General features: G+C 43.8%; 6 protein-coding genes across 10 annotated transcripts in view; 4 read left to right on the plus strand and 2 right to left on the minus strand.

Moving 5' to 3' along the window:
* Window positions 1-27,615, minus strand: part of LOC126563291 (40S ribosomal protein S24) — a 478,430-nt gene that overhangs the window by 255,426 nt on the left and 195,389 nt on the right. The gene's annotated exons all lie outside the window — the stretch shown is intronic.
* Window positions 1-27,615, plus strand: part of LOC126563401 (U6 snRNA-associated Sm-like protein LSm2) — a 507,910-nt gene that overhangs the window by 255,243 nt on the left and 225,052 nt on the right. The gene's annotated exons all lie outside the window — the stretch shown is intronic.
* Window positions 1-27,615, plus strand: part of LOC126563349 (uncharacterized) — a 147,122-nt gene that overhangs the window by 109,353 nt on the left and 10,154 nt on the right. The window lies entirely within an intron of this gene.
* The window catches only part of LOC126561488 (uncharacterized), a 581,387-nt gene that overhangs the window by 97,417 nt on the left and 456,355 nt on the right, over window positions 1-27,615 (plus strand). Inside the window, exon 1 of one of the 2 annotated variants that reach the window (XM_050217665.1) lies at window positions 24,777-24,780. The exons of the other annotated variant lie outside the window; for it this stretch is intronic. The gene's annotated coding sequence lies outside the window, so the exon portion shown is untranslated. Of the gene's footprint in view, window positions 1-24,776; window positions 24,781-27,615 lie in introns of those variants that run through there. 2 annotated transcript variants of the gene reach the window in all.
* On the minus strand, window positions 1,729-3,976 carry LOC126561738 (protein ecdysoneless). Its single transcript, XM_050218047.1, has 2 exons — window positions 3,697-3,976; window positions 1,729-3,615 (listed from the first exon to the last, which is right to left on the minus strand). Exons 1-2 carry the CDS (start codon window positions 3,965-3,967, stop codon window positions 1,736-1,738), a joined length of 2,151 nt encoding a protein of 716 aa, XP_050074004.1. The 5' UTR covers window positions 3,968-3,976; the 3' UTR covers window positions 1,729-1,735.
* Window positions 5,665-27,615, plus strand: LOC126562081 (calcium-binding mitochondrial carrier protein SCaMC-2). 4 transcript variants are annotated; one of them, XM_050218492.1, is made up of 6 exons: window positions 5,665-5,929; window positions 10,037-10,278; window positions 10,355-10,466; window positions 26,423-26,581; window positions 26,678-27,245; window positions 27,330-27,615. In XM_050218492.1, the coding sequence occupies exons 1-6, from the start codon at window positions 5,690-5,692 to the stop codon at window positions 27,533-27,535; spliced, it is 1,527 nt and encodes a 508-aa protein (XP_050074449.1). In that variant the 5' UTR covers window positions 5,665-5,689; the 3' UTR covers window positions 27,536-27,615. The 4 variants fall into 4 exon arrangements, with proteins under 4 accessions (XP_050074449.1, XP_050074450.1, XP_050074451.1 ...); XM_050218493.1 differs by having other exon boundaries at window positions 10,064-10,278; XM_050218494.1 differs by lacking the exons at window positions 5,665-5,929; window positions 10,037-10,278; window positions 10,355-10,466 and adding an exon at window positions 21,009-21,093.

Consider the following 27,615-nt stretch of genomic DNA (forward strand, 5'->3'; position numbering starts at 1 on the left):
AGTTTTATTTGTTTCCTCTATATTTATGCAAATATGTATGTAGACGTACAAAATCGTTGCGTACCATTTCAAATGGAAGAGGGGTCAAATGGCTTTCGATGATTTATATGTATTTATTCGCTTATAAGCGTGGTGTTTGCTTTCTGCTGCGAGAGGAACTTTACCGGGTTTTTTTGAAAAACGCCTGAAAGTATGCAATGAAGTGTTTGCTAGCTAGTCGGCGCTTATGCTTATGCTGGGGCTTATGTCGTCATGAGGGGTGATTTTAAAGCATATTTACCCCACACATATGTTTTAGACTTACGACAGGAATGATTCAAGTCGTGCTTATACGATCGCGGGGGATGGGGCTTTAATTACATCTCAATTCGGGCCTAACAGCCTATGCAAGTTAGGCTCTGTCTCTGTGTCTGTCTGTCTAAATTAACCCTTGGATAATCCGGCTTCCATAACCAGGACCTAGGCAGGTCATTATGTGATAGATGTGATGTTGTTCATAATAATTATTTCATGTCTCGTAAGCTTGGTTTAGTTTCTAAGAGAGCTTATTGCGTCTTTCTTTGATCTGTTTGCGATGAAGACCCGTAAAGTGGTTCATTTTCCGTTACAGGATCCTCTCTGTTAGTTTTCTATGGATTCTACCTTGAGAGCAGCTATCAACCCTTATCTCTTTAGTTAAGCTCTGTGTAAGTTTTTTTCCAAAGCTTCTTGTGCGTAGAATGATGATAATATTTCAAACTCAAAGTTAGCTATCCCAAAATTGAACATCAATGTACCGCTTTTTTATCAGTTCGATTACTGCTCCATAAGTACTAAATGTATTTCAAAAGCAAACACTTTGCATACTTTGAGGCACATTTCAGATAAAACACAAACTCCCAGTTTACAAACCTTAAAGCCCATTTCTTCTTTTCGTTCCATTCCGTGGAATGGGGAAGGTAATTAAATAACTACACGTCGCTTACATCTTGATATTTCTATTTCTTTATGGCGCATAGTTGATCGATTGGTATAGAGAAAATATAGAATTTGCTTCCTATTAGATAAAGCTGCTATCATTCGTCCACTCGGCTCAACCTACTTTTGTACGTTCATTTACGATTCAGCACCAACAAAGTTTCCGTTCCATTAAAATCTCTCTTCTTTGATTCAACTATCCTACCAGCATTCAATCTGGGCTTTCTAACTCTTTTTCAACTATCTAACACTATTCCTGATGCAGCATTATCTATTGGAAGGAAAAGGATTGGGGTGGAAAAGGAGGAGATTGATATTGTTCCACCGTGAGGGTTCCAATTCAATTCTGCAGGAACTTCCACAAGAAACGCATACGCTTAGCGAGATTAAAAGAATGAGCACGGATTCGATCCGTGTTTTATAAACTTAAAAACACTAATCCCTTACTTCTATTGATAATGATGAAAATGCACTTCAGATATTATCAATGCATACTCTGGACGTAAAGAGATTGGCCCTAAGGGTGTGCATATGGGAATGATGGGAGGGATTGGGTGCATCGATCTTAAAGGCTATCGAAAGCGAGGAATATTTCCCAGCTTCGAAATGGGAAACATTCACCTAACACTGGCACAAAAGGAGACAAGGAAGGAGGGATATAGTGGATGATTTAAGCATGATTATAGGGAGGAAGTACTTTAATGATGACACACCCATCAACACACACACACATATACGCATATGGGACACACGACTTGAGCGAAGGGTTGAATGGCATTTAGACGTCCGTTTGCTGCGTGCTTCCCTTCTCCGGCTTGGACGAAGAACCACCGCCGCCAGCCTTCGAGATCTGGATGCCCATCGAGCCGAGCAGATTGGCTGCCGGACCGGGACCACCGATCTGTGATTGGTAGCTTTCCATCATGTTCTTCAGCGTGTTCATATCGATGTTGACCGGTTTGAAGGATTCAATGTCGTCGAAATCATCGCCACCGACGCCCGAACTTGCTGGCTTTGCATCAGTCGCAGCATCCTCACCGTCGATTGCCGTTTCAAAGCTCTTGCCAATCGTGGTACCGGCCAGCTCCCGATCCATCTGATCCATGTACGTCTTCAGTTCGCTCTGTACGGCCCGATGCGTACGCGTCGGTGACATATCCTCAATGTTGCGATCGTACTCGTCCTGACTGTAATCGCTCATATCCGACTCATCCGAAGAATCCCATCGATCCTCGGGTATGAGCAGATCGAGCATGTTTCGTACGTGCATTCCGAACGCACCGGCATCAAACTCGACCGTGGCGGACTGATGGAAAGGTGATTCTTGTGTGACCTGTACTTCGGAAGCATGTTTGCTGTTCTGCTGTTGGTTTTGCTGTCGATCGTGTGCATTTTTACTCTTGGTGCGTTTCGGTTTCGTAGGGGATTTAAGCTGGCTTAGATCGAGCTTTGCCAGCACTGCCTTGGCCGCTCGATCTGCTTCCTCTTCATTCTCATTATCCACTACAACGCCATCGAACTCGCTCTTCTGCTCGAGGAAATCGTTCACCATCGAGGTAAACGTTTCCGCCGCGTTCGTGTTGCCATTTAACGAGAACAACTTCTTGGCCCCATATCGCTTCGTTAGCATCTGATCAAGTTCCTCCGGCGAAATGTTCATCCAATCGTCACTATCTGCCGGCGGCAAATCCAGGCCCTCCTTGCGCAATTCCTCCACATCCCATTCGTTTCGCTTCAGTATAGAAACGATTTCTTCACCAATCTTCGGTGTGGTACGCATCGAGTCCTTGTTGTCCACGTAATACTCCCGAGCGATTGTGAGCAGTTTCGTGTGCTCCTGGGAACCCTCAATATTGTCTCGGAAGTATCCCTTCGCTTTGAGCGATTCGTAGTAACTCTTCCATCCCTTATCCGTTTCCCAGTCCGTTCGAGAGGTTTTCGCTTGCGATGCCAATATCTCGAACCCACAGGCCAACTTCACACCGAGCATGTGTGCTTTATATTCCGGATCGGTGGACAGTGGGATACTCCAGCCGGTTCGCCGATCGGGAAGGTAACGGCTCTGCGCAAGCATTGCGTACAGACATTTCGTAAACGTTACACTCACGTTCACACAGTTTTCCGGTGGAAAGTATCGCATCGCACGACACGCCTTCAGATCGATTGGATCACGGCCACAAAAGGCAAGCACTGCCGGGGCTACGAGCTGCGGATTTTCGCGCAAAACTGCCGCTACTCCAACCGGTACATTTACGGTCGCTCGATGCTGATGATCCGTTACTTCATCCGGGAAACCTTGAATTCTTTCCCGTATGCATCGATCCACTTCCTCACTGACGCAATACTTTTTTCCTTCCGTTCCTCGTACCATTTCGAGCGCATCCTGAACATCTAACGATTCATCCGCTTCGGTCGATTGTACCAACCGCAAAGTTCCATCGCAGATGAAAACTTTTCCCTCACAGCTTTCGGGATTTGCCCAGCGAGGAAGCTGTTCGGCCGCTTCAATCAGTAGGAACTCTCCGTCCGCATCCACCACACGCGCTACCAGCCCCGGAATACGCTCGGTTAGATGGAACAGCAATGCGACAATGAACCATTCGTCTTGAATGTTGTCACCGACGTGGGAAATCCCGTACAGATGAGATGGTAGTTTCGCTAAAAATAGAAACGAACAAAGTTCAAATCAACGAATCGCGTTTTTGCTCACTATTCGAACCGTCCCCCGTTCCTTCTTACCGCTCGCTGTACCGTGTTCCCCCGTCGCCGCTTCAATAAGCATTCGCGAATCGTTTAGCAGCCTTGGAACGACCCGAAATGCATCACGATGCCAGATGTACCGCTGGCAGAACGCTTCTGCCAACCGATTTACCTCCTGCAGGAGTGACTCCAGCGAGTTTTCACAGTTCTCCAGCTCCACATCGGACGGATCGGATGGACGGGCCGGAAAGAGGAAGTACTCGACGAAATCGTCCTCCCGAATTGATTGCAGTATTTCACGATACGACATTGTACAGGTTCAACGATCGGAAACGCTAGCGCAATACGCTACTATAACCAGTTAGAGCCAAACTGGGCCCTTGCTCACCACTGGTTAGCCTTCGATGCGCGCTGTGCGACAACAAGGTGTTTACCCCCTCAATCGATATTTCCTTGGGCGGAATGAAGGGACGAACAAAGCCTTCCCCTACTGCAGACCTTTTTGTCAGACGGAGCTGGTACGATTGGTACACAATACGAATTGTCACGTGAGGTGATACAAAGGGCGCGGAACACTTTACACTTATCTATGCAAATGAATGCTATTTTACTAGCATTTCGGGTAAAATTCAAAAACTACTTTTAAGTTCCGAGGTGTGTGCGTTCGATTTGTTTAGCACAAACCGCCTTTACTGTTTTGACAGTTGGACAAGGAACAGTTGTTTACAGCGTCAAGTTCAAGACTTGGGTTCGAAATGAAATCAAACGGAATTTATGCGCGCCGCAAAAGTTATCAAATTAAATTGTTTTAATTTTTTTATTCATATGGATACAGTAGATGATAATGCACCTAAAGTTTTATTCTACAGCAATTGATGACAAATCGAATGAAGCTTTCTAAATTGGTCTAAATACATACCTCAATTGGGATTGAAAACGTTGACGCTTCCCACTGTGCTGACATTCTGGATAATCAATTTATTCGAGAAATAAAATTCGAGAAACTAACATGACAGTTCCGCAGAAGGCATGTTTTGATAAAATCCATTCAGATCGCTTTCCGTGCTCTTTATCCACGCAACCTAAATTCTCTATTTCGCGAGTCCGAAATAAAAACGCAAGTGAGTCGCCCCTTTCCATCTGAGTTTGCGCAGCTTCCGACTCGATAGTGCGTGTGGTTTTGCTGGATTTTCTCGTCGCGATTTAGTGTGATTTTCCTCGTTCTTTTCAACACACACACGCGCTCTCGTTCCGCTCGCGGTCGTCTCGAGTACAACCCGCGTGTTGTGTCCCGAACTCGTGGCGAAACCGAGACCAACGGGAAGCGTTGGTATTTTTTTCCCCTGCCTTCAGTGGATTGCTTTTTTTTCCTGGTGGGAAAAGAAATTTCGCGACCCTTGTGCTACTGGAGTTTAAATTTTTTTTTTGCGGAATTGTGCTCATTTGTGGTGCGTTTATCCGAAATGGTGTTGGTGTTTCGTAGCTGCGTGTATATCACGTCGGTGTGATGTTTCCTAGTTGGCCATGTAGTAATACAAAGAGGTGCTTCAAAGTGATTTAGATTTTCGTGTGTGAGAGTGATTGTGTATCACAATAAGGTGTGCGAGGAAGGTGTTGGCCGTGATCGGTGAAAGTGCGTCCGTGGCACGAGAGTGTAGTTTTTTTACCCCCATTCCACTTTTCTCCACCGTTAATCCTACGCCTCCTTCCCACTGGTGTCCCCCACCCACTTGTCTAGTGCTCATTCGCCATCAGAATAGCGTGGAGTTTGGAGTGCGCGCGCGTATGAGTGTGTGAGTGCGTGTGCTAAACCCAGGGCCCTAGACTTCCAGGTATTGCAGTGGGAGCGGCCTTGCCAGTGAAAATCGTGTTGCTACTTAGTCAGCCCCGATCGTGAGGAAAAGTGTACTTCCTAGCAACGTGAAGTTTTCCACCTTACACAACTCCCCCCCCCCCACACACACACACAAAGTCACACAGCGAACGAATCGAAAAGGGCATTTTGTGTGCGAGGGTCGGTTGCTACAATACAATGGTCAACATTAACAGGGGACCGGCTGGCAACGGAAACGATAAGCAGCAGCAGCAGCATAGCGGTGGAAATTCCGGTACACCTGCGTACCCGCAATACTTGCACGAACTGCCCCAGGCGGATGAGGAGCGGCTAGAGAAAATCTTCAAAAAGCTTGATCGTGACGGGAACGATCGTATCGATATTCATGATCTGTCAGCGGCATTGAAGGAGTTCGGTCTGTCGCACCAGTACGCCGAGGTGAGGACGAACGGGTCCATCCCGCATGATGTACACACAACACTCACTAACACACAAGCAAGCGGACATTCATCATCATCATCACCGCTAACCCCCATCACTAACAGGCCGCCCTTATTTTCAGCTGACTCATATGATTTTATGCGCTCCTAATGTTCACCACCATCGTCGTCGCCTGCTTGACTTTGCATGATGTCACGATGTGGAGAGAAGAGAACCACCCCATTCAAACCAGTTCTTAACCTCCCATACTTTTTGCACTGCTGCCCCATGGCAAATGTGTACAGCTGTGCGGTTCTTGGTTTGCTTTGTTTATTTTAGCGTGCATTCGTGTTGGGAAGAGAAAATTCAAAATTCCTGAGTTTAGCAGAAGAAACGGCATAAGACGACGGGCACCGAACTCCCTTCCTTTTTGCGGGAGATAAAAGATGAAACGAATGGTGGCCTGTGCTTGTGGGGGAAAAGGCTAGCGACTACGACACCCTATGCGCACACTCACGGGTATGCGGGTTTTCAGCTTGTGTCCCGGCTCTATGATCCACATAAGAAGCATAAAAGGCGGACGAGCCTTCGGGTCCGTCGCATGCCCTTCTGAGGTCATCTGGGGCGTTTTTTGGCGGAAGGTTAGGGAGAAAAAAGAGATTCGGTGGGGAAAAGTTTCTCGGAAAAATTGACGTCTGGCTGTCTACCATCCCGGGGTTCGGTTTCCATTGAGTAAGGATCGATTATTTTTTGCAATTTGTTTTGAGAGACATGATTGATTTATGTACGTCGGTGTGTCCCGTACGGTGTCTTCGAAATTGGATTAGATCGTAGCTGAACGGCTAGTTGTCGGCTTTGGACGCATTTTTCCTTTCTTTGTCCCGGTTTAATACCCACTTGAGATTAGGTGTTAATTAGATTTTGGCTCTCTTTTAATAAAGAAAAAAAGCGATGTAATAGAAATAAAGAGAAAGGAGGTTTCAAATGGGAGGTAATTAGGTCGCGAAAGATGCGGAACGGTCGGTTGCGAAAACTGCAGTTGGCAAATCGAGTTTGATAGTGAGGGGGGATTCGTTGAGAGAATATTATTTTTTTAGTCACAGTTTAGTGCTATAGATAGCGAAGAAAAGGCTTGAGAAATAAGTAAGTCAGAGTACCTATTTATGATAAAAAATCGATAGTTAACTTAGACTCCTATATCCAAAAATTATACTTAAAAAATGTAGTCAGCTCATTGCAGGTGGCCTTTCTGCTTTCTTTTGGGGTTTGTGCTGGGACGTCCTTAGTTAAAGCTATCCTAAAAACGGATCTCTGACTTTCCCACAAAATGATAAGCTTGAGTCCTCACTAGCGATAGAGGATGTCTTAACACCAATTGAAAAAGGTTAAAAAAATGACACAGAAATCTCTCACTCACGTTAACGATGCGCAATTATCATTTGCGACACGTTCCTAATCCCCCAGCAAATCTCTTCTTTTCTTTTCGTATGCTAAATTCTAGCTTACACTCAGTCAGACAGATCAGATAAGTCGCTTCCTTTTTTAACAGTTGTCTTTCTAAAACCGCCGTAGGATTTATACGTTAAAGCAACCGAGCGAGTTAAAGAACGGGATTTATCTATCTGACTTCACGCTTATCGCTTCCGGACTATTTTTAAGGCAATTCCTTTTCGGTGGATGTGCCGATATGGGGAATGAATTCCCGTACGTCAACACGCGGGCTGGTACATCAGCTGTTAAAGCATATCGCGATCACTGAGGCATAACACACCGATTAAACGTGTGTTTGTATGTACCTTTTGTAGGTTTGCGGTAATCCGCGATGCAATTGGGCACGCGAATGATGCCACGCTTCGTTGCATGTACCGTCTACCGGTTTTCGTTGTACGATCGTTGGTTCGTCTGAGCGTTTTAAGATTGCTAGAGGAAAAGGAAAGAAGATTTTTCTGTCCCGCTGTTTCAATTGCAATAAACGGCAACGGTTTCAATTGCGCTGCTCGCCGCATTTGCGATCTAGGCAGGGTGTAGGGGTTTTTATTTTTAACTACAAACCAGGAGAAAGCACAACCAACGGGAGGTTATGACATTGACCGAGACCAACGGCAAACCGGACCGTCGATCTTGCATCTGTTGGCACGATGTTGATGCTGTATATTGCTCCATCCAACAAGGAAGGCGCCATTCTGGGGGAAAAATTGGTCATATCGCGTGGGTGCTAAATTTCCCTCTCGTTGGAGCCAATTAACATGCAATCAAGGTATGAATGAGTCTGGATCTGGCATTGATCTTGACACACTACGCTAGCTAGAAACGTTTTCACTATTATTTTGGTAGTTTACATCTCGTTGAGGAATCAAACACACAGAGAACTGTCCGTTTAGGACAAGATTTCCCTTAAGAGCAGCGCAATCGATAGGAGTAGACATTTGTTTATTCCGTCAGGGTGAAGGTTAACTTGCGTTTTGTCCAAGTCCAACTGTTTTGTTGTTGAAGACCATATCGTGTTTCGTGTGTACTGCGCATTTCGGTAGTCGGCGAATGCCAACCACATCACAAGCATTACCTTGGGCCTAGTAGAGAGTCACGAGTCGACTATCGGCGATTAGTTCCGTCAAAGATTGTTGACGATGGTTTTTACTTTCAATTGCGTTAACGCAATGATAGCTTTATCTACAAATTAGATTACAGTATCTAAAGTGGTTTGTTGATCTTTTTTTGTTGGGCAACATGTAAGGCAACACGTTTTGCTGTCATCTACTTTGTTGTATTATTAATTTTAGCTGCAAAACTAGGAACAAATCAAAATCAGAGCAATTATTATTAAACTGGTCACAATATTTGTGTTACTATAACTCCAAAAAGATGCATTGGCATGCCATTTCTGGCTACCTTCACGATAGCTATCTGCAGCTGGAAAATCCACCACCAAATTTAAGTGAAAGAAACCATAAATTGCAGGTCTCGTTAAGGCCATATTTGGAAGAAGAAAAACTGTCTTTATCATACCTTCCATCGGATGATCTTTTGCCCTGAAGTTTCCCTGATCTTAAAAAATATTTATGACTTATTTGTTTTTGGTTTTCAAAATAGTGAATCAGTTTAAAAAGGCAGGAATATCATTTATTATGTTACCAGAAAATGCAAAACAAAATGTTTCCCAAAATATATTGTAAAAATTGTCTCTACTTTTTCTTGAAAGAGAATCAAGCAGCAACTCTTTTAACTAATGGGATATAATTTTGAAATAAAAAAAAAACTTATTTTAACTATACCCTTTTTGGACTTTTTACATTCTAATTCCATTAAGGTGTCATGCATGTTTATTATTTAAAAATGACAGCTTTTAAAATACATATCACATTAAAATACATAATGTTATGGAGTTATTTATGCTTCATGGATTCCAAGTGTCAATATCTTCTTGAAAAGTTAGTATACCACATGCTATACCGAAGGCCAAATGTTTAATATTAGTACTTCATTTTGATCAAAGAAGTGAATTTTTATTTGAAAACTAAGATGCTCCAAAAATTACGTTTTCAAACTTTATTTATTAAATTTTATTTGTCAAACTTAACATTTATTAAACTATTCTTCATATTTTTTTTAAATTTAATTTTCAAAAAACATTAATTAACACCAAGTTTACATAATTCCAATGCTAAATTATTTTTTAAATACAAAAGAATGAGTTAAAAGTCACACGTACCAGTAAAGAACACCCTAAACTTGCGTGCAAGCTATCAAGCGTTGAAGCAACTTGCACAGCTCGTTTGCATACAAGCCTAACTTTGCCTGTGAATGTTGTGAGCGTTTAAATCATCGGTTTGAATAACCGTAAGGGTTTAACTGATTTCTAGGCTGGCCTTTTTACGTATTTCGCTAAAACATCACACCAATTACACACTGAACATTATTTTCATTTAAAAATTGCATCTTCTTCGTTTAACTCATCCATTAACACGTATTCGTTATTATTTTCTTTTCTTTCTTTCATGGCTTTTCACGAACAAATCGTTTTATTTTCACTCAATAAATCATGCTCCACGCATCGTCATTTGCGCTACTCCACCTACGCTCACACTATGCTAACATGCGCAACAATGAAACACACGGTATATCCAGGAATATGGACATTCGTTGTTTTTTCAGCGCTTCCTAAAGCAGTCGGACCAAAATCAGAGCGGCGATGTCGGGCTGGCGGAGTTTATACATTACGTGCGAGAGCACGAAAAAAATCTACGCTTACAGTTTACACACCTGGACAAGAACCAGGACGGTAAGGTCGACCTGGAGGAGCTGATAACGGCCTTCAAGGAGCTCGGCATCGAGATGGATCGACACGAGGCGGCAAAGCTACTTAAGCGGTAAGTGTTTTTTGATGGAATGTATTTTACCGCTTGAAAATGAGTATTAATGGGGACTTTTCTTTGCACATTTTAGCATGGATAAGGATGGCAGTCTGAACATAAGTTACGACGAGTGGAGAGACTTCCTGCTGCTTGCGCCGTCCTCGGACATACACGAACTGGTTAAATATTGGCGGCATTCGACTGTGAGTACTGCTACTGATTATCACGCTTCCTTTAATCTAATCGATTCTTAACTGCGGGACATAAAAATTGAAGAGCGAATTCTTCCCTCCGTTGGCGTAAAAATGTTTAATGTTAGCTTATTGTTCTATCTATTGTACTTTGGGAAATGCACGAAACGATCGGATCTATGTGAATGATCGAAACAACAACAACAAAAAAAAAACCGGTAAAGAATCTCAGGCACAATGAAGCGTACCTGATGACTATTGGTCGGTATCGACATGCCGTTTCGAACGAAAATCTAATGTCGGACTCCGAACCGACACGGGACAACAGGACCTTACATCCGGTGCTCAGCCTGATCGATGTCGAACAGGCGATCGAGCACGTAACGGATCTGCTTTTGAACCCACCGACGAACCTCTCCTACAACTCCACCACCAACAATGGCGGCGCGTCCTCGCACCTGCTGGTGGATGGTAAGGTACAGTGTACAGATACAGCTTCTTTCTTACTACTTTTTCTACCCTGCTCCACTGCCCCGCTCGATTGGTTTCCTGTTTTTATCTGGCCGTATCAAAATACTGCTCGCTAGTTTCGAACTTGTATTCAGCCTGTACTGCCTTTAGTATCGCTCGTTGTATTGTGTTGTACGGCCGCAAAAAAGCCTTTAATTGAAACATCGGTCGGTGGTTCATAAATGGCCAATTCTTTATGCGACCCGTCGGCGTGAATAATTTTTTGGATAGTTTAATCTTGGCTAAAAGTTTGTGGGGCACGCCGACGTGTTGGATACGAATTTTAGTCATGCTTGCGTTTGCTGTAAGAATGCACAACAACAACAAAACAAATCCCTTTTACTCTGCTAATCAATAATTTGTTTGAAGTTGTATTATATCCTCCTCATTATGCTTGTTTGACTGGCACAAAGAGTTGTTGTTCCGTGAATGAATTGCAATTCAACCGGAGCATGTACGTTCCCGATGCTTGCCCCAAAATCATCATGCTATGCTGTGTCAGCTGTTTTTATTCTCCATTCTTGAATGTTCGCATGATTTTTATATGATGCGCCTGTTGTTTCATTCGTACCACAACATTTCCACGCACTCGCATTGTTGTTTGTTGGCTCTTTTGCACTTTTCGGTTAAAATGTTTGGGCAAGGGAGAATGTCACTGTTTATTGCTCCTTTTCACGTTCTAGTTGGGGAGAATTTTTTTCATAGCATCGTGAACTCACTCATTCGCTCATAAACGACTTCATTGCACCTGCCATCAATATGATTAGGTTTTATCAAGCATTAATTTAGGTTAGTTGCAATGCTCATCCATATATGCAAGAAGAACGTAGCATTGCATGGGTGTATTTATAGGATAGATGTAGCTATAATTAGTCTTGTAGATAAATGTACGCTGCAAAAAACTATGTATCCAACAAACGAATGTGTATTGTTTCGATTGCTTAGACTGAGTGATAGAATCATAAATAGAACCTAGTTTAGCATCAGCAGTTTACTAAACACGTCACTGAAAAGACTCCTCACAGCATTGCCAACTGCCAATTAAAGTAATTAAAATGTAGCCCAACAACTACAAGAACAAATTACGAAATATTCTGACGTAAAGCCCAAATTGTGCTATTTATGAGCATCCCTTGTACTGCTCCTCTCTAATCTTTGCTCCGTTTCGTCCGTTGTCCAAAGATCACGTTGCTGACGTCGGTGTCGTTTTTTTCTCCCCATCCATCGTGCTGATAGAAAGCAGTGCATCGGAAACGCTAGGAACTGGGCAGCCTAGGAACTGCCAAAAAGCTTTCCAATCCGGTTCTGATCGGTTTCGCAAAGTGGACAACCAATCTGTGATCGCGCACTTTGTGTAACCTTTCGCGCCACCCCGTAGAACATCATTTACCACCAACCCAGTTGGTAGTTGTTGGTTCTGTTGCTGTCCATCACGTTTGCTATTGAGGACACATCCACAACGAACGTTTCTTTGTTCTTATCTGGGGCGTCTTACAGCAGCACCACAACGGAAACCGGCGAAAGAGAGCGAGCGCGCGCATCAGTTGTGGCGTTGGGTTTTGTTGTTGGTGCGATCTTCACCATGCTACGATTCACCAACGTTCAATGGCCTCGATTGAGAAGGATATGACGTTGTTTGGGGGTGTTTTACAGTGAGGGATGGTAGTGTAATTTTAAGCACATAGAATCATGATAAAATTTTCCTACGTTATGTTCTGCCGACTACAGTAGCATCGATGTAATGATGATGACCCAACTCTTACCTCAACACAGATTTTTTATTCATAAAGAACGGCCACCCAACTCAGGTTTGAGAAGGACGGAATTGTCTATACGGCATTTTTACTCTGAAATAATGTTTGCTTAAAAGTATCAAGTAAATAAAAAGCTAGGATTAAGTAAGTGGAGGTATCGACGAACATTCTGAAAAGTCTACAAATTCACGCTGCTAAGAAGATCAACATGATTCCACCGAGGAAAACGGGTATAATTCTATATCAATGATATTCCTAGGTATTCTGTGCATAATATGGGTTTGTTTACATTTTAACATGATTAAATTAATAGATAGTTACTCTAGAATCTACTTAAACGCATCTGAAGATGCCCACAAATTTGAATTATAATTTTAATCAAATAAATAATCTCTTTTATTTGGTAATTTCTCAAGGTTCAGTCACGCAAATAAGGGAAATGTTGCGTATCCTTGCCCAGAGTTTCAGATAATTAATTTATTGATTATTAAAATTTGTCGGTCTTTTTCGCTATCTGTTGGTATGTGAGGAATGACAACAGGCGGACCGTTACAAAAGCGTGACGAAGCGTTATATTGTATATTTGCTAACGTTATCGCTGGCAAAATGTTGTTTATTAAAAGTTCAACTGTTTGTTTAAATCATCTCTGATTTTTGTACATGATGTTCAAATTTTGAACATCATGTACAAAATTTGTTTGAATGTTTGAATTATTATGAGCGATCAACAGCATAAACTAATTTAGAGTTTGCTTAAGAACGACTACACAAGTTATCGCAAATTGTTAAATGGTAATAATCTGATCATCTTTGACTTTGTTGCTCAAGAAACATTTATTTGGAGTCATGGCGCGTCGCCCTCTGCAACCTTGTTGTAAATACCAACCCACCTACCTTCCAACCGTCGTAATCTATCCACCCTTCGAAGTACACGAGCAGCGATCCCTCTGTCAGCCAATCTCGTTTTCGTGTGTTTTTCCCAATCTCTAACGCAAACGTCAGCGTGTGTTAAACCAATCAGAAACGCCACAATCGCCGAGTCGCTCGGGACGAGCCTCCCCATTACATTGTGTGACTAACAACGACAACTTTGCGCACGCTTTACAACAACAAGCCGCGGGTTTATTTGTTTGTCTCTTCGCTGCCCTTTATCATCACCGTCCACCCTTGCCTTCTGTGAGAGAATGTGACAAATACAGAAAATGATGACGTGTGTACTATGATCGCAGGGGAAGGCAGGCTGGCAGGTTGCCTTGTTGTGTAGTCTGTTGGCGTTAATTGTTGTGGTAACGCTGAAGAAAAACGATTTCAAGTGCAGCCTCTAGTCTCTGTTTCCAAGGTCCGATTAGCCGAGCCGAGCAGTACAACAGTTAGACAGGCGGTAAATGTAGCACAGCTGAGCGATCTTTCTAATTGATAAAAAGCGTTACTCTGTGTGACGACACGGCGGGCATGTTGTTGTTTGTGGCCGTGTCTGTTCTCTAGACGGAACGACAAACACACAATGAATACTTTAAATCATGGTTTAATATTTGCCTGCAACCCTGATGCTCGCTCACTTTCTCTCACACTGATCCTCTTGATTCCCTCCGACCGGAAGATGTTTTTTTCCCCATTTCGGGAGAACCTTCGCTTAGGGTGTTGCACCGCCCGATTCAAGGTGAAGTGTTCGTCTCGTGTATTCCGTATAATGGTAGTTCCCCGTCGGTCATATTGGTGGATAGTGTGGAGCTTAGTTTTATTTGTCTAGACGCGACACGATCCATTCACAAGATATCCGTTACTTTTTGCTGACGTCTCAAAAGTAACGGAAGGAAGTACATCCGTGTTCTACCTGCTTTTGAACAACCCGCAAAAACGTGATACGCATTTTTGGTACAATCGAGCTCGTGTGTCGCAGTTAAAAAAGAAACGACGTGCGAAAGGAATGTTGAATTCGGTTTTTTCGATCTCTCTACTCTTGCGAATGTTTACCAGCCACTATATTTTTATCATGTGATTCGCCGAATCAGCATATTTACGCGTGAGTTCATTTCATTTGTTTTTTTCTTGGTCAACTGAACGGCCGAACGGAATTCCCAGAAACAATTCCTCCCGCTTGTGAAAACTTGTTGACGATAAATGAAAGTAAAATTTAACGCCTAGAGGATTGTTCTTTTTACTAACGGGGTTTAAAAAAAAAAAACATATTTTTAAATGAATTATCTATTTTTAAAAACGAATACGCGCTTGAGCTTGGGTTGTAAAATGCGTCGCAATCTATTCAAATCTCATTGTGCATGACGATAAGTAATACTCACTCTTTTTGGCTTAACGATTTTCTAGTTCAAGCCGGCCTAGACTAGACTAGACTAGACTTACTAAACTTACTGATATCACGTTGTTGGATAGTCAGTCCTCACTACGGGAGAATGGCCAGGTTGAGATTTGAACCCAGGTCCTGCCATAGGAAGACCAGCGTCATTTTTCCCAATAAGCAATAATCCTCGTAAAGAACTTACAACTTTACTTAAAAATAATTTCACACGTGCCACGTGCCTCGCGTGGCCAGCAAAAAGGGCCATTATCCTGTTGGTTATATTAACCGTCTCCTGCCCAGCACCGAGTGTTTCGCGTGCATCTTACAGCAGAAACTTGTCCTCGACACTTGTGCTTTGCCGATTCACCCACACTAGAAGACTATTTTCTGATTTGGGCAATGTGTAAAAATAGGGTCCTTAGAGGGAAGCCAACCTAACTTATATCATCGCGTAGGCATCTTTTCATGATGTGTGCTATCGGGTTTCTGTGCAATCTATTTTGAGACAGTTGGCTAGCGTGGGATAGCAGGGAATGAGTGATTGAATTAGAAACAAATATGCGGATTTCAATTTTAACACATGCTTCATAATGATTGAATATCTCATGGTGTTTTTAAGTGTTTTTAATGTGTAGTAGATTCTTCAAAAATATTTTTGTACTTTTAAGCATGTACTTGTTTGAATAATATTTTTTATTTTGAATATCCTACAACGATTGTTTTCAGATTTCCCATTTTCCATAATTAGAATGCTTTTATTCTCATCTATAAATTATTTCCTGTTTTTTATAATGGAGGCGCATGGTATGTTTCTGATATCTGCCCATTTTGTCTTCCTGTACTGATACTTTTCCATCCAACCGTTAACGCAAAACGTTAAATTTTCATTCATTTTCCCAAGCTTGATGTTTTTTCTTTGCAAACGACGGTGACTTTGTGCAAACCTTGCCATACCGCCGTGGGCAAGCGCGATTTTTGTGCTAAATTTAAATCCCACCAAACGATCGTTGGTTGTTGGCGCTCGCAAGGTGTTGGGAACAGAGCAGACGTGCAGGAAACAGGACGCCACCCATATGTTTGGTTTGGTTTAAGAATATTTTCAGTTTTTGGTCGATGTTTGTTGCGAGGCATCTTGTAAGATTGTTGAATAATCACAGGCAAGAATGAACACATGCCAGCTGTTTAATTAACCTTGAACATCGTTATGTTCTTCAAAGCTGTCGTGTTTTAAAATTTACTTGCCTACAATGTTGGGTTTGTACCAACCGGTAAACCAAAGTCTAGTTCGATCTCGTTTTTTCCTAACATTCTGCTAAGTGTTGATCGTTTCGCTAAAAAACAAGTATGTCCTGCTATGGGAGTGTGGTGAGCGTGTTTTTTGTTCCAAAGTTCTGTTTTCTGTTGATCAATCAACCATACGGACCCGTTGATCAATACCAACAAACGAACTGGAGCTAAAATTAATGAAGCATGGAGCAGAAGCCACACACATGCTACCAACAAGACGAACCAGTTGTTTTGTAAATAGACGTTCCAATGTCCAGCCAGCTGGTGGTGGAAAAGTACCACATGAGTGCCACAAGACGTCGTTGCAAGTTGTTTGTATTCAATTGCTATTAAGTGCATCCGCCTTCATGCTTTACTAAAGGGTAGGTCTGGTACACGATTGGATCAACCGGTTTGGAGCGGTTACTGGAGCTTGAAGAAAAATTCACTCTGATAGATGTAAATTGACAGATTTCCATCTTGTAAGGAAGACATTTCGAAGTGATAAGTACATCGGAAGTGGTGCATACCATCCAGCACATCTAAAGCCACCTGACCAGCCCATTAAGAGGAAGAATTGCTCATAAACCTCCTGTTAAAAGCATCGTCAGCTGGCGCGTGATTGTCGCGAAACGTAATGACAACTGGCTGGCGTACTGTCACCTTCACTTATTGGGGAGGGCCTCGTGATCACCATTAGCAAATGGCACACGACTTGACAGCTGGATGCTAGCGAATTAACATACGTTTGTGAGAATGTCACACCCTTTTTTTTGATGGGATGGTCATTTTTATTGGCACATTTTCTGGATCTTTGTCGTGAAAGACTTCCTATGATCATCACCTGAGGGGATCATGCTCCGTATTGTAGACATTTGGGGTAAGAAAGTCTTTAATTATTCTCTGCTCTTGTGCTAATCCAAAAATGTCTGTGAAGACTTAACAAGCACGGCTGATCAGGTGCTCTGGCAGCCAAGAACAAAGCTGTGTAAACGGGATGATGTCCGACCAATCCGAATCTGGCTTGGGATCGGTCCTTCGAATCGGATCCAAATGTATGTTGGGGCTTATCTGTGAACGTAATATATTTCCCCAAGTAATCTAATTCCCGCATTCCTAAATCCTTATCAGACACACTACCCTAGACTTGAGTTCCAAACGATAGAAACCACCAACTTATAGTGCCTTCATGTGAATGGATACTGAGCATTGGCGCATCTTTATGTATAAAAAGATACATTTGAAGACCTAAAACTTCAACAATCTAAATAGGATTCTTGTTGCTCTAATGTACTTTAACATTTAATATTTTTTTATAAATATTAGCAGGACATTCAACATGCCTTATATTTATTATTTCTTACCGAAATTTCCCTTCTAAGATTGCATCCCATTGAACATCCATCATGTGAAGCAAAATTAATTGGACATCCTATAATGCATTGATGTGTCCCTGTTACCAGGCAGCAAACATTCCTGGCAGTAGTTCAAATCATTGCAATTCGCCGGCAACTTCCTGTTACCCAGGCTGCATGTAATTAAATCAACGTATTTTTACGGTGCTTTACTTCATTTTTTCTCAGCTGCACGTTCGTCGCGTTACACGATGTTGCCAAAATAATTTAATTACATCGCAACCACGAAGTTTTGTTGGCGGGGGGGGGGGGGGGGGGAGGGGGGTAGGGGTGTACGTCAAAGGGGATGCATTTCGTCCGTTATCAGAACACCTTTTTTCGATTGTGTATGTGTGTATATTTGCTGATTAATCTCCATCCACTTTCCTATTATTTGTGCTAAAATGACGCAAAAGAAGTACATTATTTGCTCCTGTTTGAAAATGAAACTGTAAAGAATCGTAAAGATGGCTTATAAAGATCATAATTCAACCGCTAGTGCAAGCTTCCCTCAACCGGAGATAAGCCGGCGACAGCCGGATGGCTAAAACAAATAGGTGTTTTCGTAACGCCCTGTCGTGTCGCCACGATCACATGGACCGGAGCGTGGATATACCACGCTACTGCTAGAATCCGGAACTGACTCCCTTTTTTTTTTGCTGACCGAACAGCTAGGCGGTTCGTGACATTCTTCTTCCCTGTCACCGTGATCCAATTAATATTGCTTTAGTCTATCGACAGTTGGGAGGGGAGAACGCGTCATTACACTTCATACTACGATGTGAGGTGCTTATCAGTGCTTGAAGCATGCGGCCAGAAATGTGTGCCAAATGAAGCGTATCGCGTTACGTCTGTATGTACACAATTCTCTCCTCCTTTGTTGGGCATTGAATTTCATTTAGCGCCCTATATGCGTTCACTGTACGCGTCGATCGCGACAATTTCTTGCCCAACTCAACGAACTTGCCTTGGTTCTAAAGTCCGCGTCCCGTAGTGGACGCTCATGAACTGCGCACTACGAGGTTTTCTAAGAGACTTCTCTTCCTTGGCCGCGAACAAATGTTTGTGCGTCTGCGTAAACCACCTAGTCAACGCACTATAGGTCTTGTTTACAAACACAGAACCGGGCCTTTTTTTTCTATGCTCATGACGTCCGCGTGAGATAACCAACACCCAGGCAAGCGTCCCTTGCCGGTGGTGACATTCAGCTCTTGGTTGGTTTGTTTGGGCGTGTATGATGACGTTTTCTTCGCAGGATGACGTGAACATGAGTGATCATCGGTGTGGATGCTGCATGCGGCCTGTAACCGCTTCGTACCGATTTGGTTCGGTTTTCGGTAGGGTGGACGTTGTTTAGCACAACGACTCTAAAATTGGCAATTCGTGCTGCTCTCATTGCTCTCGTATTGAAATTCGGTAGATTCTAATGTCCGTCCTATGAGCAAAGAGACGTTTAATGGATGACCAGTACACACCGGTTTGAAGTAATGGAGGGCTTGTATGTCCACCACACGGTCAATGGACATTGGCCGACACGCGATTGTCACTTCGCAACGTTCTTGTTGCAAATTGTGGCCAATTTAATTTACCTTGTGCGGGACATGCACTTGGGAGAGAGAGAACTCAGGAGACTTTGACAAAAAGGGGCGAGATAATTCTTGAATGTTCCAAGAGATCTTGAATGTTCTAGAAAGAGAAAATTATTTTTGTATTTGATTAGATTTATGCACTTGCAATGTGCTCTAGTTGTCATATAACATTTCAATTCTTCTAATATACCGACAAAAAATCCCCCTCCTCAACGCGGCCCACAACCATCCGGGGTCAATTGCTCTTCAAGCCGGACACATTGCTGTTTCACTACCGACGATGGACCACTTCACGTGCTTTTACGTAATGATGTACGAGTTACCGTCGGAGGGTGCCCTGTGCCACCCCGCACCCCCCACCAAAACTATGTTCCCACCAACTCGTTATCATTTAGCGTGCTTCGATCTCTCGCTCGTCATCCGTACTTTGGTCTCTTTCTTACCACCGCCAGAGATACTCTCTCTAACGCATTCGTCTACAGCTATTGCTATGGCCGGTTCGACCAACCCCCGTGGCATAGTTGACGAGTTCGCGCGATTCGAACCGCGCCTGTTCAGTGAGAATCTTACCACCGTTGAGACTGGACGTGTATTTCGCTTGCAGCGCGAAATATCACGATTTTTTCTAAACCACCACCAACAAGTACAAGTGTGCAAAACGGTCTGTCTCGAACAACAGAGTCACAGCAGGCATCGAGCAAATCTACTACACAACAACCTTGACCAGTGGATTTTGAACGTATCCAAGGAAACTCCATTTTTTGACAAGATATCCCTGCTGTTGCTGTTAACGTGCTTCCAAATTCTTTGTCCCTTACGCTCTCTTGACCTTCGTGATCTGTGATTTCCTAAATTGCATATGAATGCAACGTGAAAGCTAAAAAAGGTCATGCAAAAGTTTGTTTCCGCGCTAGTTTTTCGTAAGCGGTTCCGGAATTGTTTGAACGTGTAAGAGAAGCGAACAAAAGAAGAAAAAAGCCTCAAACCAACCACCACGCCGCGTGTGTGTGTGTGTAGAGAATCATTATCTTTCGTTGCGAATCGCGGTTTTAATCGCGAGCGTGAGCAAGAGCGAGTTATCGGTGTTGTGCCTGTGAAGAAAAGGAACAGAGAGGGGCTATCGCCTTCCCTCAACGAGACGGAATTTTAAGTCGCTGTTGCTAAGCGCTCCCCATCCGCGCGTGAACTCCACATGCTCGGAACAGCTGTTTGATACCGTTTAGCGCGCGAAGAGCGAGAGTAAAATACCTCTCCCAAAACTGGCAGTGCGGTGCGGTGTTGCGTGTGTGTGCTTTAGTGAGAAAGATGCCTTAGCTCCACGTGGTTGAGTTTTGTACGAAATTCCAGCAGCAGTGAGCCGCCACTACACGCGAACAAGAAAAGTCCCTTTTTCTTGAGGGTGAAAACTATTGCAAACAAAGAGAAGCAAAGCGAAAGATCGTCAGAGAGAGAGAGAGAGAGTACGCACCTGTGAGAAGAAAGTTGGGTTTCTTTTCTGTGAGAAGAAAGTTGGGACATTAAATTAGAAGGTGGTTATACCGATCGGTGGCAGAAGATTCTGGAAGAAAACATTGTGATATTAGGCTAATATAAGGGTACTAAGCCTCAGTACCAATTTTGCTGCAAACGTCAAAGAACGTGTTCTTTGCGAGAACTGAACTTGAGCGTGATATTTCCTTCGTCCAATCAATTCGCAAGTGATTGGAGGTGTGTTGCCAAAAGCAACTTCCCGTGCATCGTAAAATGGCATTCGAACAGAACAAACTGCAAGTCAGTGGCGATGGGCTGGAAGATTTCATTCTCGTCTTCAAGGAACTGCTGTCACGGGTAAATATCTTCATTCAACCGCGTCATCACCATTCCCTCTATCTTATCAGCAGTGCGTTGTAGTAATTAAGCGAGTTCGAGTGTAGTGCAATTCCGGGAATTTAAACTTCCGGTTCGACCCCTTTTTGGTGTTTGGGATGCATCATCGTTGAGGGTTTTACGGAAAAGATGAATCATGCGGCAATGTAATACTTCACTTCGCCTCTTTGACTCACTTGTCGTCTTTTCGGGGGGAAGTACTCAAAGAAATCGTTGAAGAGGAGCGACCAGCGAAGAAGTGTGGTAGGGATTTCCGTAGCGGCGATTTGCCAAGCTTACCAAACTGGTTTTTAATGAGCCTGTGGTGTGCTGTGCGGTGTGGTTCACGATCACGCTCGCGATCACTGTTGCTAGGTCGTTTCGCGGCCGATGCAAACTGATCGCGTGGATGTAGAAGGTCACCAGAGCTCAGCACCGTCAAAAAGTAGACCTTTGAAAGGTGGTTTTGGGTTAAATTAAATAAGCTTTTTTTCATTAATTTCTTCTTAATTTTTCTTCAAGTTTGTTTTGTTCAAAAAGAAGTTAAAGATACTCGTGTAAAGTAGATGTCTTAACGTGTTGTTTGCACTCTTGTCAAGCTTTAGTAATTAACCGTCAATTAGCTCTTAGTAGCAGCCAAACGGCGCGCTCCTTTCCATTCGAAACGCAAGCGCGTGTATGGCGTCGTGCATAACTTTTAGGCGCCGACAATCTGTCGGCTTTGTCGAGCGTGTAAAAACTTGTCCTTAAGGATATTTTACGCCCCCTCGAACGGGAAGCCTTAAAGTGTATACTAGCGTGTCCTTTGCGCTTTTGCTTACTAACTTCCAGCGCAATCCTTTGAAGAGGAGAGACCTAGTGACCCAACCCCTTTGATGATGGGTTCTGCTTTTGATAGCTAGTTTACCTCCGTTAACGCTATGTCAACACTGGTGACAAGCTTCCCCAACACACAGAATGTTTTTTTCCTCTTCTTTCCTGGTGGAAAATGTCTATTTATAAAAAAACTAAATTCCCGTTTCACAGTGTCTTTTTTTTTTTGTATGTAGGACCCACAACTCGATGCACACTCCTGTGGACATGCGCAATACAGTGGTGGGGTACCTTTTTGTTCCTTTTTGTTTGGGTCTCTTCAATTTTGCTACCAAAAATGTGGAAAAAAGACATTCGTTCGCTAATTTAAGCTTGTGTAACATTTCCGTCCTGCCGACGGACCGAGCTGTGCTGGCGTCTATTTACTGAGACACCACCAACAGCTGTGGCACCCTAAGAGAAAAAAGAGAGTGTGTGTGTTGTGCCAAAAACGTGATGATTCTGGCGGGTGAGCGAAATATCTTCGGCCGTTGCAATGTGTGTCCATGCCCTGCTATGTGGCATTTATTGCAATGGGTGGTTACGTACAGTCAGCGGGCGTGCGTTTGGTATTTGGAAAGCAATTGGAAAGGTACGAAGATTTCCCCCAACTTCTAACCACCCATGCAACCATCAACCATGCTTTCGCTGTAAACAACGAGTTACCGAGACACCGTTAAAGGATCAGTTGGGGAGAGCGAGAAAGTTCGATTGCAGACTTGTTAGAGAAGGGGAGAAAAACATTTTGCTTCACCGACACGTTACCGGTGGAAAATTGGCCAAAGAGCTTTCCCGAGAGCGCTCTCGGTGCGCTCTTCTGTCTACCAAGCCGGCCATGAGAATCGAGTAAACCTTTTCTTGCTTTGCGAGAAACGATTTTTCGCTTCTCACGGTTTTAACGCCCGTCGATCGGTGCAGGCACGGGCATCACCTGCAAACCTGAACCTTCCTAAAAGCGCTTCAACGCGTTCGTCTCTGTGGTATCCCATCGTCAGTTTGCCAGTTGATGGTGAACGTTCGGAAAAGTTGGATACCCGCACACCGAATGCGAGCTCCGTCGTGCGAATCAGACTGAAAGCATAGCACGGGATACGGGATTTGCACGCCATTTGCGGGGTTTTTAGTGTGTGCGCTAGTGAATATATGTGTGTATGTGTGTGTGTGTGTGTACCGTGGATAGCTTGTGAAAACGGAAGGTTCCAAGCTTTGGACATGCACTCGCCTAGCGCCAATATCACGATGAGTTCGTTGGCAATGTTTCGCGTTTTTGGGTGAAAAAAAAAAAACAGATACACCACCACCCTTTGCAAGCACACCGACGTTAGCCCAGACCTGACCCGAGTGGGGACGAGCGTAGCATTCATTTCCGTAAACGAATCGTCGTGCAATTGCAACGCAGAAAGTACGGAGTACGAGCGTACCAGGTTTACTCGCCGAAGGACGAATTGTTTGTGTGCGCGTGGTTTTATCGATCCCGCTCGTTTCGGGTTGTGGACGGTCGGAAAATCAGCTGCAAACTCCCAGCAAAGGCTTCTCCCCACTGTGTGTGCTAAGGGTGCACACCCGCGAATGGATACACTGGACAGTGATTTCTATGTCGAGCTAGTGACCAAGGTATGACATGAGCATCTCTGCTTTTTTTTTTTTTTGAAGCATAAAGAGAAGCGTTTGACGCACCCGGTAGATCTCTTAACGCGCCCGGCAGAGTGTGACAACATTTGGATGCGATTTTCGCGCACTGTCTAAGGCACTCTCTGTTGTTCCTTTTATTTTCCCCCCGACGAGGAATACTATTTTTGTCGACAGACAACGGCGCGACTGTGCTGTTGTGCTGGGGCTGGCCCAAACCAAATCCGTGCGCTTTCCCTCGTCTTACGTAAGTCGGGGAACGATAAAGATTGTATCGTAAATCGGCAACATACGTAGATTGACGTTTAAATTCTTGCAAACTCTGACTTCATCTGTGTGACAATGTGTCCCCAAGCCGCTAGAGATCCTAGAATTTGTGGGGTACATCGGAATGTTTCTCTAGAATGTTGTTGTTTGTGTGCGGTAACTACTTCCATCGTTACGCGGCTATTGGCTATTGTTGCTTCCCTGCAAGTACCGAAGACATGCCTCCATGACAAGAAAAAGTACGTTGATAAGACGATTTGAGTTTCCCTTTCTGACAGCTTCAGCATGAGTTGTGAAAGTGTGCCTTAAATTGCCCCTGTTGCTAGGCGGGCAATAAGATTGGCCCACAAAATAAGATGCAGCGATAAGTGTGCTGCTCGATGGCGGGCTAGTTGGCGTGGGGCTCGGTGACCGTGAGCCCGTGAAACAAAACAGGTTCAATAAAAGTTGTGCCCCCGCCTTTAATTGATAAGGGTTTTTTTTTTTGGTTTCGTGTTTTTTGGAAATTCTGGAAGGACCCCAAAGCTAGATTAAACGCCCTTTTTCTTACTTGCAAGATGGGCGGATGGAATATTGATGACGTCCAGCAACGGAATGGGGTTGGCAACTATGTCTTAACGAGTTTCGGAACATCAGCTGACAGTGTGGGCAGCAGTAGACCCAAAACACGTTAGATGTGTTGTGTCAAAACATTTAAACGTTTAAACGCTCGATTAAGCACGACAGCAAATTTAATTACTTGTCATTTCCCTTGCAAAACGTTCCTCATGCATGTACCGTGCATTCGAGGTAACGGAAGAGATACGGCAATGTTGAACGAAAGCACATAAAGATACGAGCAGAAAAAATGGAAAAACTCTGTCAATAAAAGTCATTATCGAGCCACTACTCCTCTGCTGTACATGTCAAATGGCAGACAGTATATTAAAGTTCATGCTGCGATGGACATCGTCCCTAGAGCTGTCTTGTGGGATGATCCAGTTACACGACAGCACGGATGTATGCTGCTAGAGTAAACAAGACACAGTTATTTAAGCATAAACATTTCTTCTTTATCCTGATGCCTTTCGGGCTTTTCTGTCTCAAAAGACTTCATAAATAATAATCGATTGCTGGTACAACCAAACTATGCCCTCCAATTCCGAATCCTCTTTGCAATTGATCACTCTACTCACCATTCATTTTTCGCCCCAAAATCGATCATCGTATGGCGAGTGTGTTCCACTTAAAAAAATATTGATGCTGCCGTTGAAATCGTCCGCATCATACGCACCAGGTCTGTTATCAATGACGCACGTTTGTTGTCTTTACGAAGGTTGAATTGTTTCGCTCCGAGTATGACCTGAGGCACGGTCCACTAGCATGACGCTTCCATCGGAGGCAGTTGATCTGGATCAATCCGGATTTTACTCTCGGGGCATTATGGGGGCATCATTCTTTGTGACGTCGATCAAATTGTTGTGCAGAAAGTTCGTTCTCTGAAGCGACAACGCTCCGAAGTTTGTTTGGGTGGTCCCTAGGTCTCCACATATTCCACACTTTGATATTAAACAGTGTCCATGAGCTGGATATGGGTGATTTGTTTGACATTGAGTGCCTATTAACCGGCATCTCTGCTAGGTGTAGTTAGTCATCGTTTCAGCTGATGTGCAGCAGTTGTTTGTTGTACCGGATTCGTCCGTTCGGTGGTCTAATTAGCTTGATGGCAGACACTTCCCAAACATGTTTACCGGCAGACATAAATCTCGCTTCGCTTCACACTTTACATAAACAATGACGAAATATTATAACCCGTATTCGTCAGCATAGAGGCACCTACAACGTGATCAAACAACTGATAATGTCACTCATTGATAGCATGTTTAGGTCATGATTGCAGCTGCTGCTCTTGTCTCACTTCGGTGCATTTTGTTTGGATGTTGGGTCCACGTTCTGTGTTAATAGACGCTAATTAATACTGGTTCGCTTTCGGTACGATATTTTACTGGAATTGGGTGAGATTTATCCGGTTTTTCCGGACGGTAACTATTTCCTAGAAAATCATTCTAGCGTACTTATTAAGTAGGTTGGAGTAATTGGAGCTAACACGGAGAAGAATTAGTAGTCGAAAAACATCAGATGATCATATTAGAAGGTTTAGAAGTTGTTTTTATTATTGTAAGCTTCGGCACTAAACAGTATGACTCATCAACGCACTCTCTTGCCCGCGTAGAACTGGGGTAGATTTTAAACACAACTTCCTACACAGTGAAAGAGATAAAGCGCCCTTTCCATACAGCAGTAATTCATCTTACACGCACCAACATCATGTGCTCGATGGTAATCGATCGAACCATAATGGCAACAGCGATCGAATCATTAAGATCATTTTATAAGACATCAATTTGCGCCATTCTTCATCGCATAATTCGTTGTATTTTTTTGGGTATTTTCTTGAAAGCACTTAGGCCCGTAAATGGCTATTTATTGCTAGTTCTTGTGGCTTTGTTGTTTTTTGGTCCAGATTATCATGTTTTACTAAATATGTCCCTTTTCTCTCTCTTTATTTGCCCTCCAATTGCAGTACTTGGATATCGGTGAGGATCTAAACGTACCTGATGACTTCACACAGAGCGAAATGCAAACCGGTATGTGGTGGCGCCATCTGGCGGCCGGTGGAATTGCTGGTGCAGTGTCGCGCACGTGCACGGCCCCGTTGGATAGGTTGAAAGTTTTCCTACAGGTATGTACTATCGCTCGCTCGCTCTATTTCGCTCGATTGGTGTAGCTTCAAAGCATTGTTCTAATTTTGTCCATCTTTTCTCTCCCTTTTCACCAGGTGCAAGCATCCAAACAAAGAATCTCAGATTGTCTACAGTACATGCTGAAGGAGGGCGGTGTGCGGAGCCTCTGGCGTGGTAATTTCATCAACGTGCTTAAAATCGCCCCCGAAAGCGCCATCAAATTTGCGGCCTACGAGCAGGTGAAGCGGTTGATCCGCGGCAACGACAAACGCCAGATGACGATCTACGAACGGTTCGTAGCGGGTGCGTGTGCGGGCGGCGTCAGCCAGACGGCAATCTATCCGATGGAAGTATTAAAAACTCGACTAGCGTTAAGAAAGACGGGCGAGTACAGCAGCATCCTGGATGCGGCATCGAAGATCTACCGGCGCGAGGGTTTGCGCTCGTTCTACCGTGGCTACATTCCAAACATGCTCGGCATCATCCCGTACGCCGGTATCGATCTGGCGGTGTACGAAACGCTGAAGAAGAAGTACCTTAGCCACCATGAGACGGAACAGCCAAGCTTTTGGTTGCTGTTGGCTTGTGGCAGTGCATCCAGTACGCTCGGGCAGGTGTGTTCATATCCGTTGGCGTTGGTGCGGACCCGATTACAAGCGCAAGGTAAGTTGAGGAGATGGTAGCCGTTTGTTTCAGAAGGAACTTTAGAAACTTACCATCATTTTCTCTCTTTCTCTCTCCTTCCAGCGGTCACAATCGGTCCAAATCCCGACGGTAGCGTAGCGGTAGAACCGAACATGACGAATGTATTCAAGCGAATAATACAAACGGAAGGTCCGGTCGGTCTGTACCGCGGCATCACGCCCAACTTCATCAAAGTATTACCGGCCGTCTCGATCAGCTACGTCGTGTACGAGTATACGAGCCGCGCTCTGGGCGTTAACATGACGTGATCTGTTCCCGCGGGTAAAACTACATCCCCGTTTGCTGGGTGGTCTCGCTTCGAGGCATCTCATCCAACAGCTTCAACAGC

This window comes from Anopheles maculipalpis, chromosome 3RL (genome assembly GCF_943734695.1).
Source record: "Anopheles maculipalpis chromosome 3RL, idAnoMacuDA_375_x, whole genome shotgun sequence".
Lineage (NCBI taxonomy): Eukaryota > Metazoa > Arthropoda > Insecta > Diptera > Culicidae > Anopheles > Anopheles maculipalpis.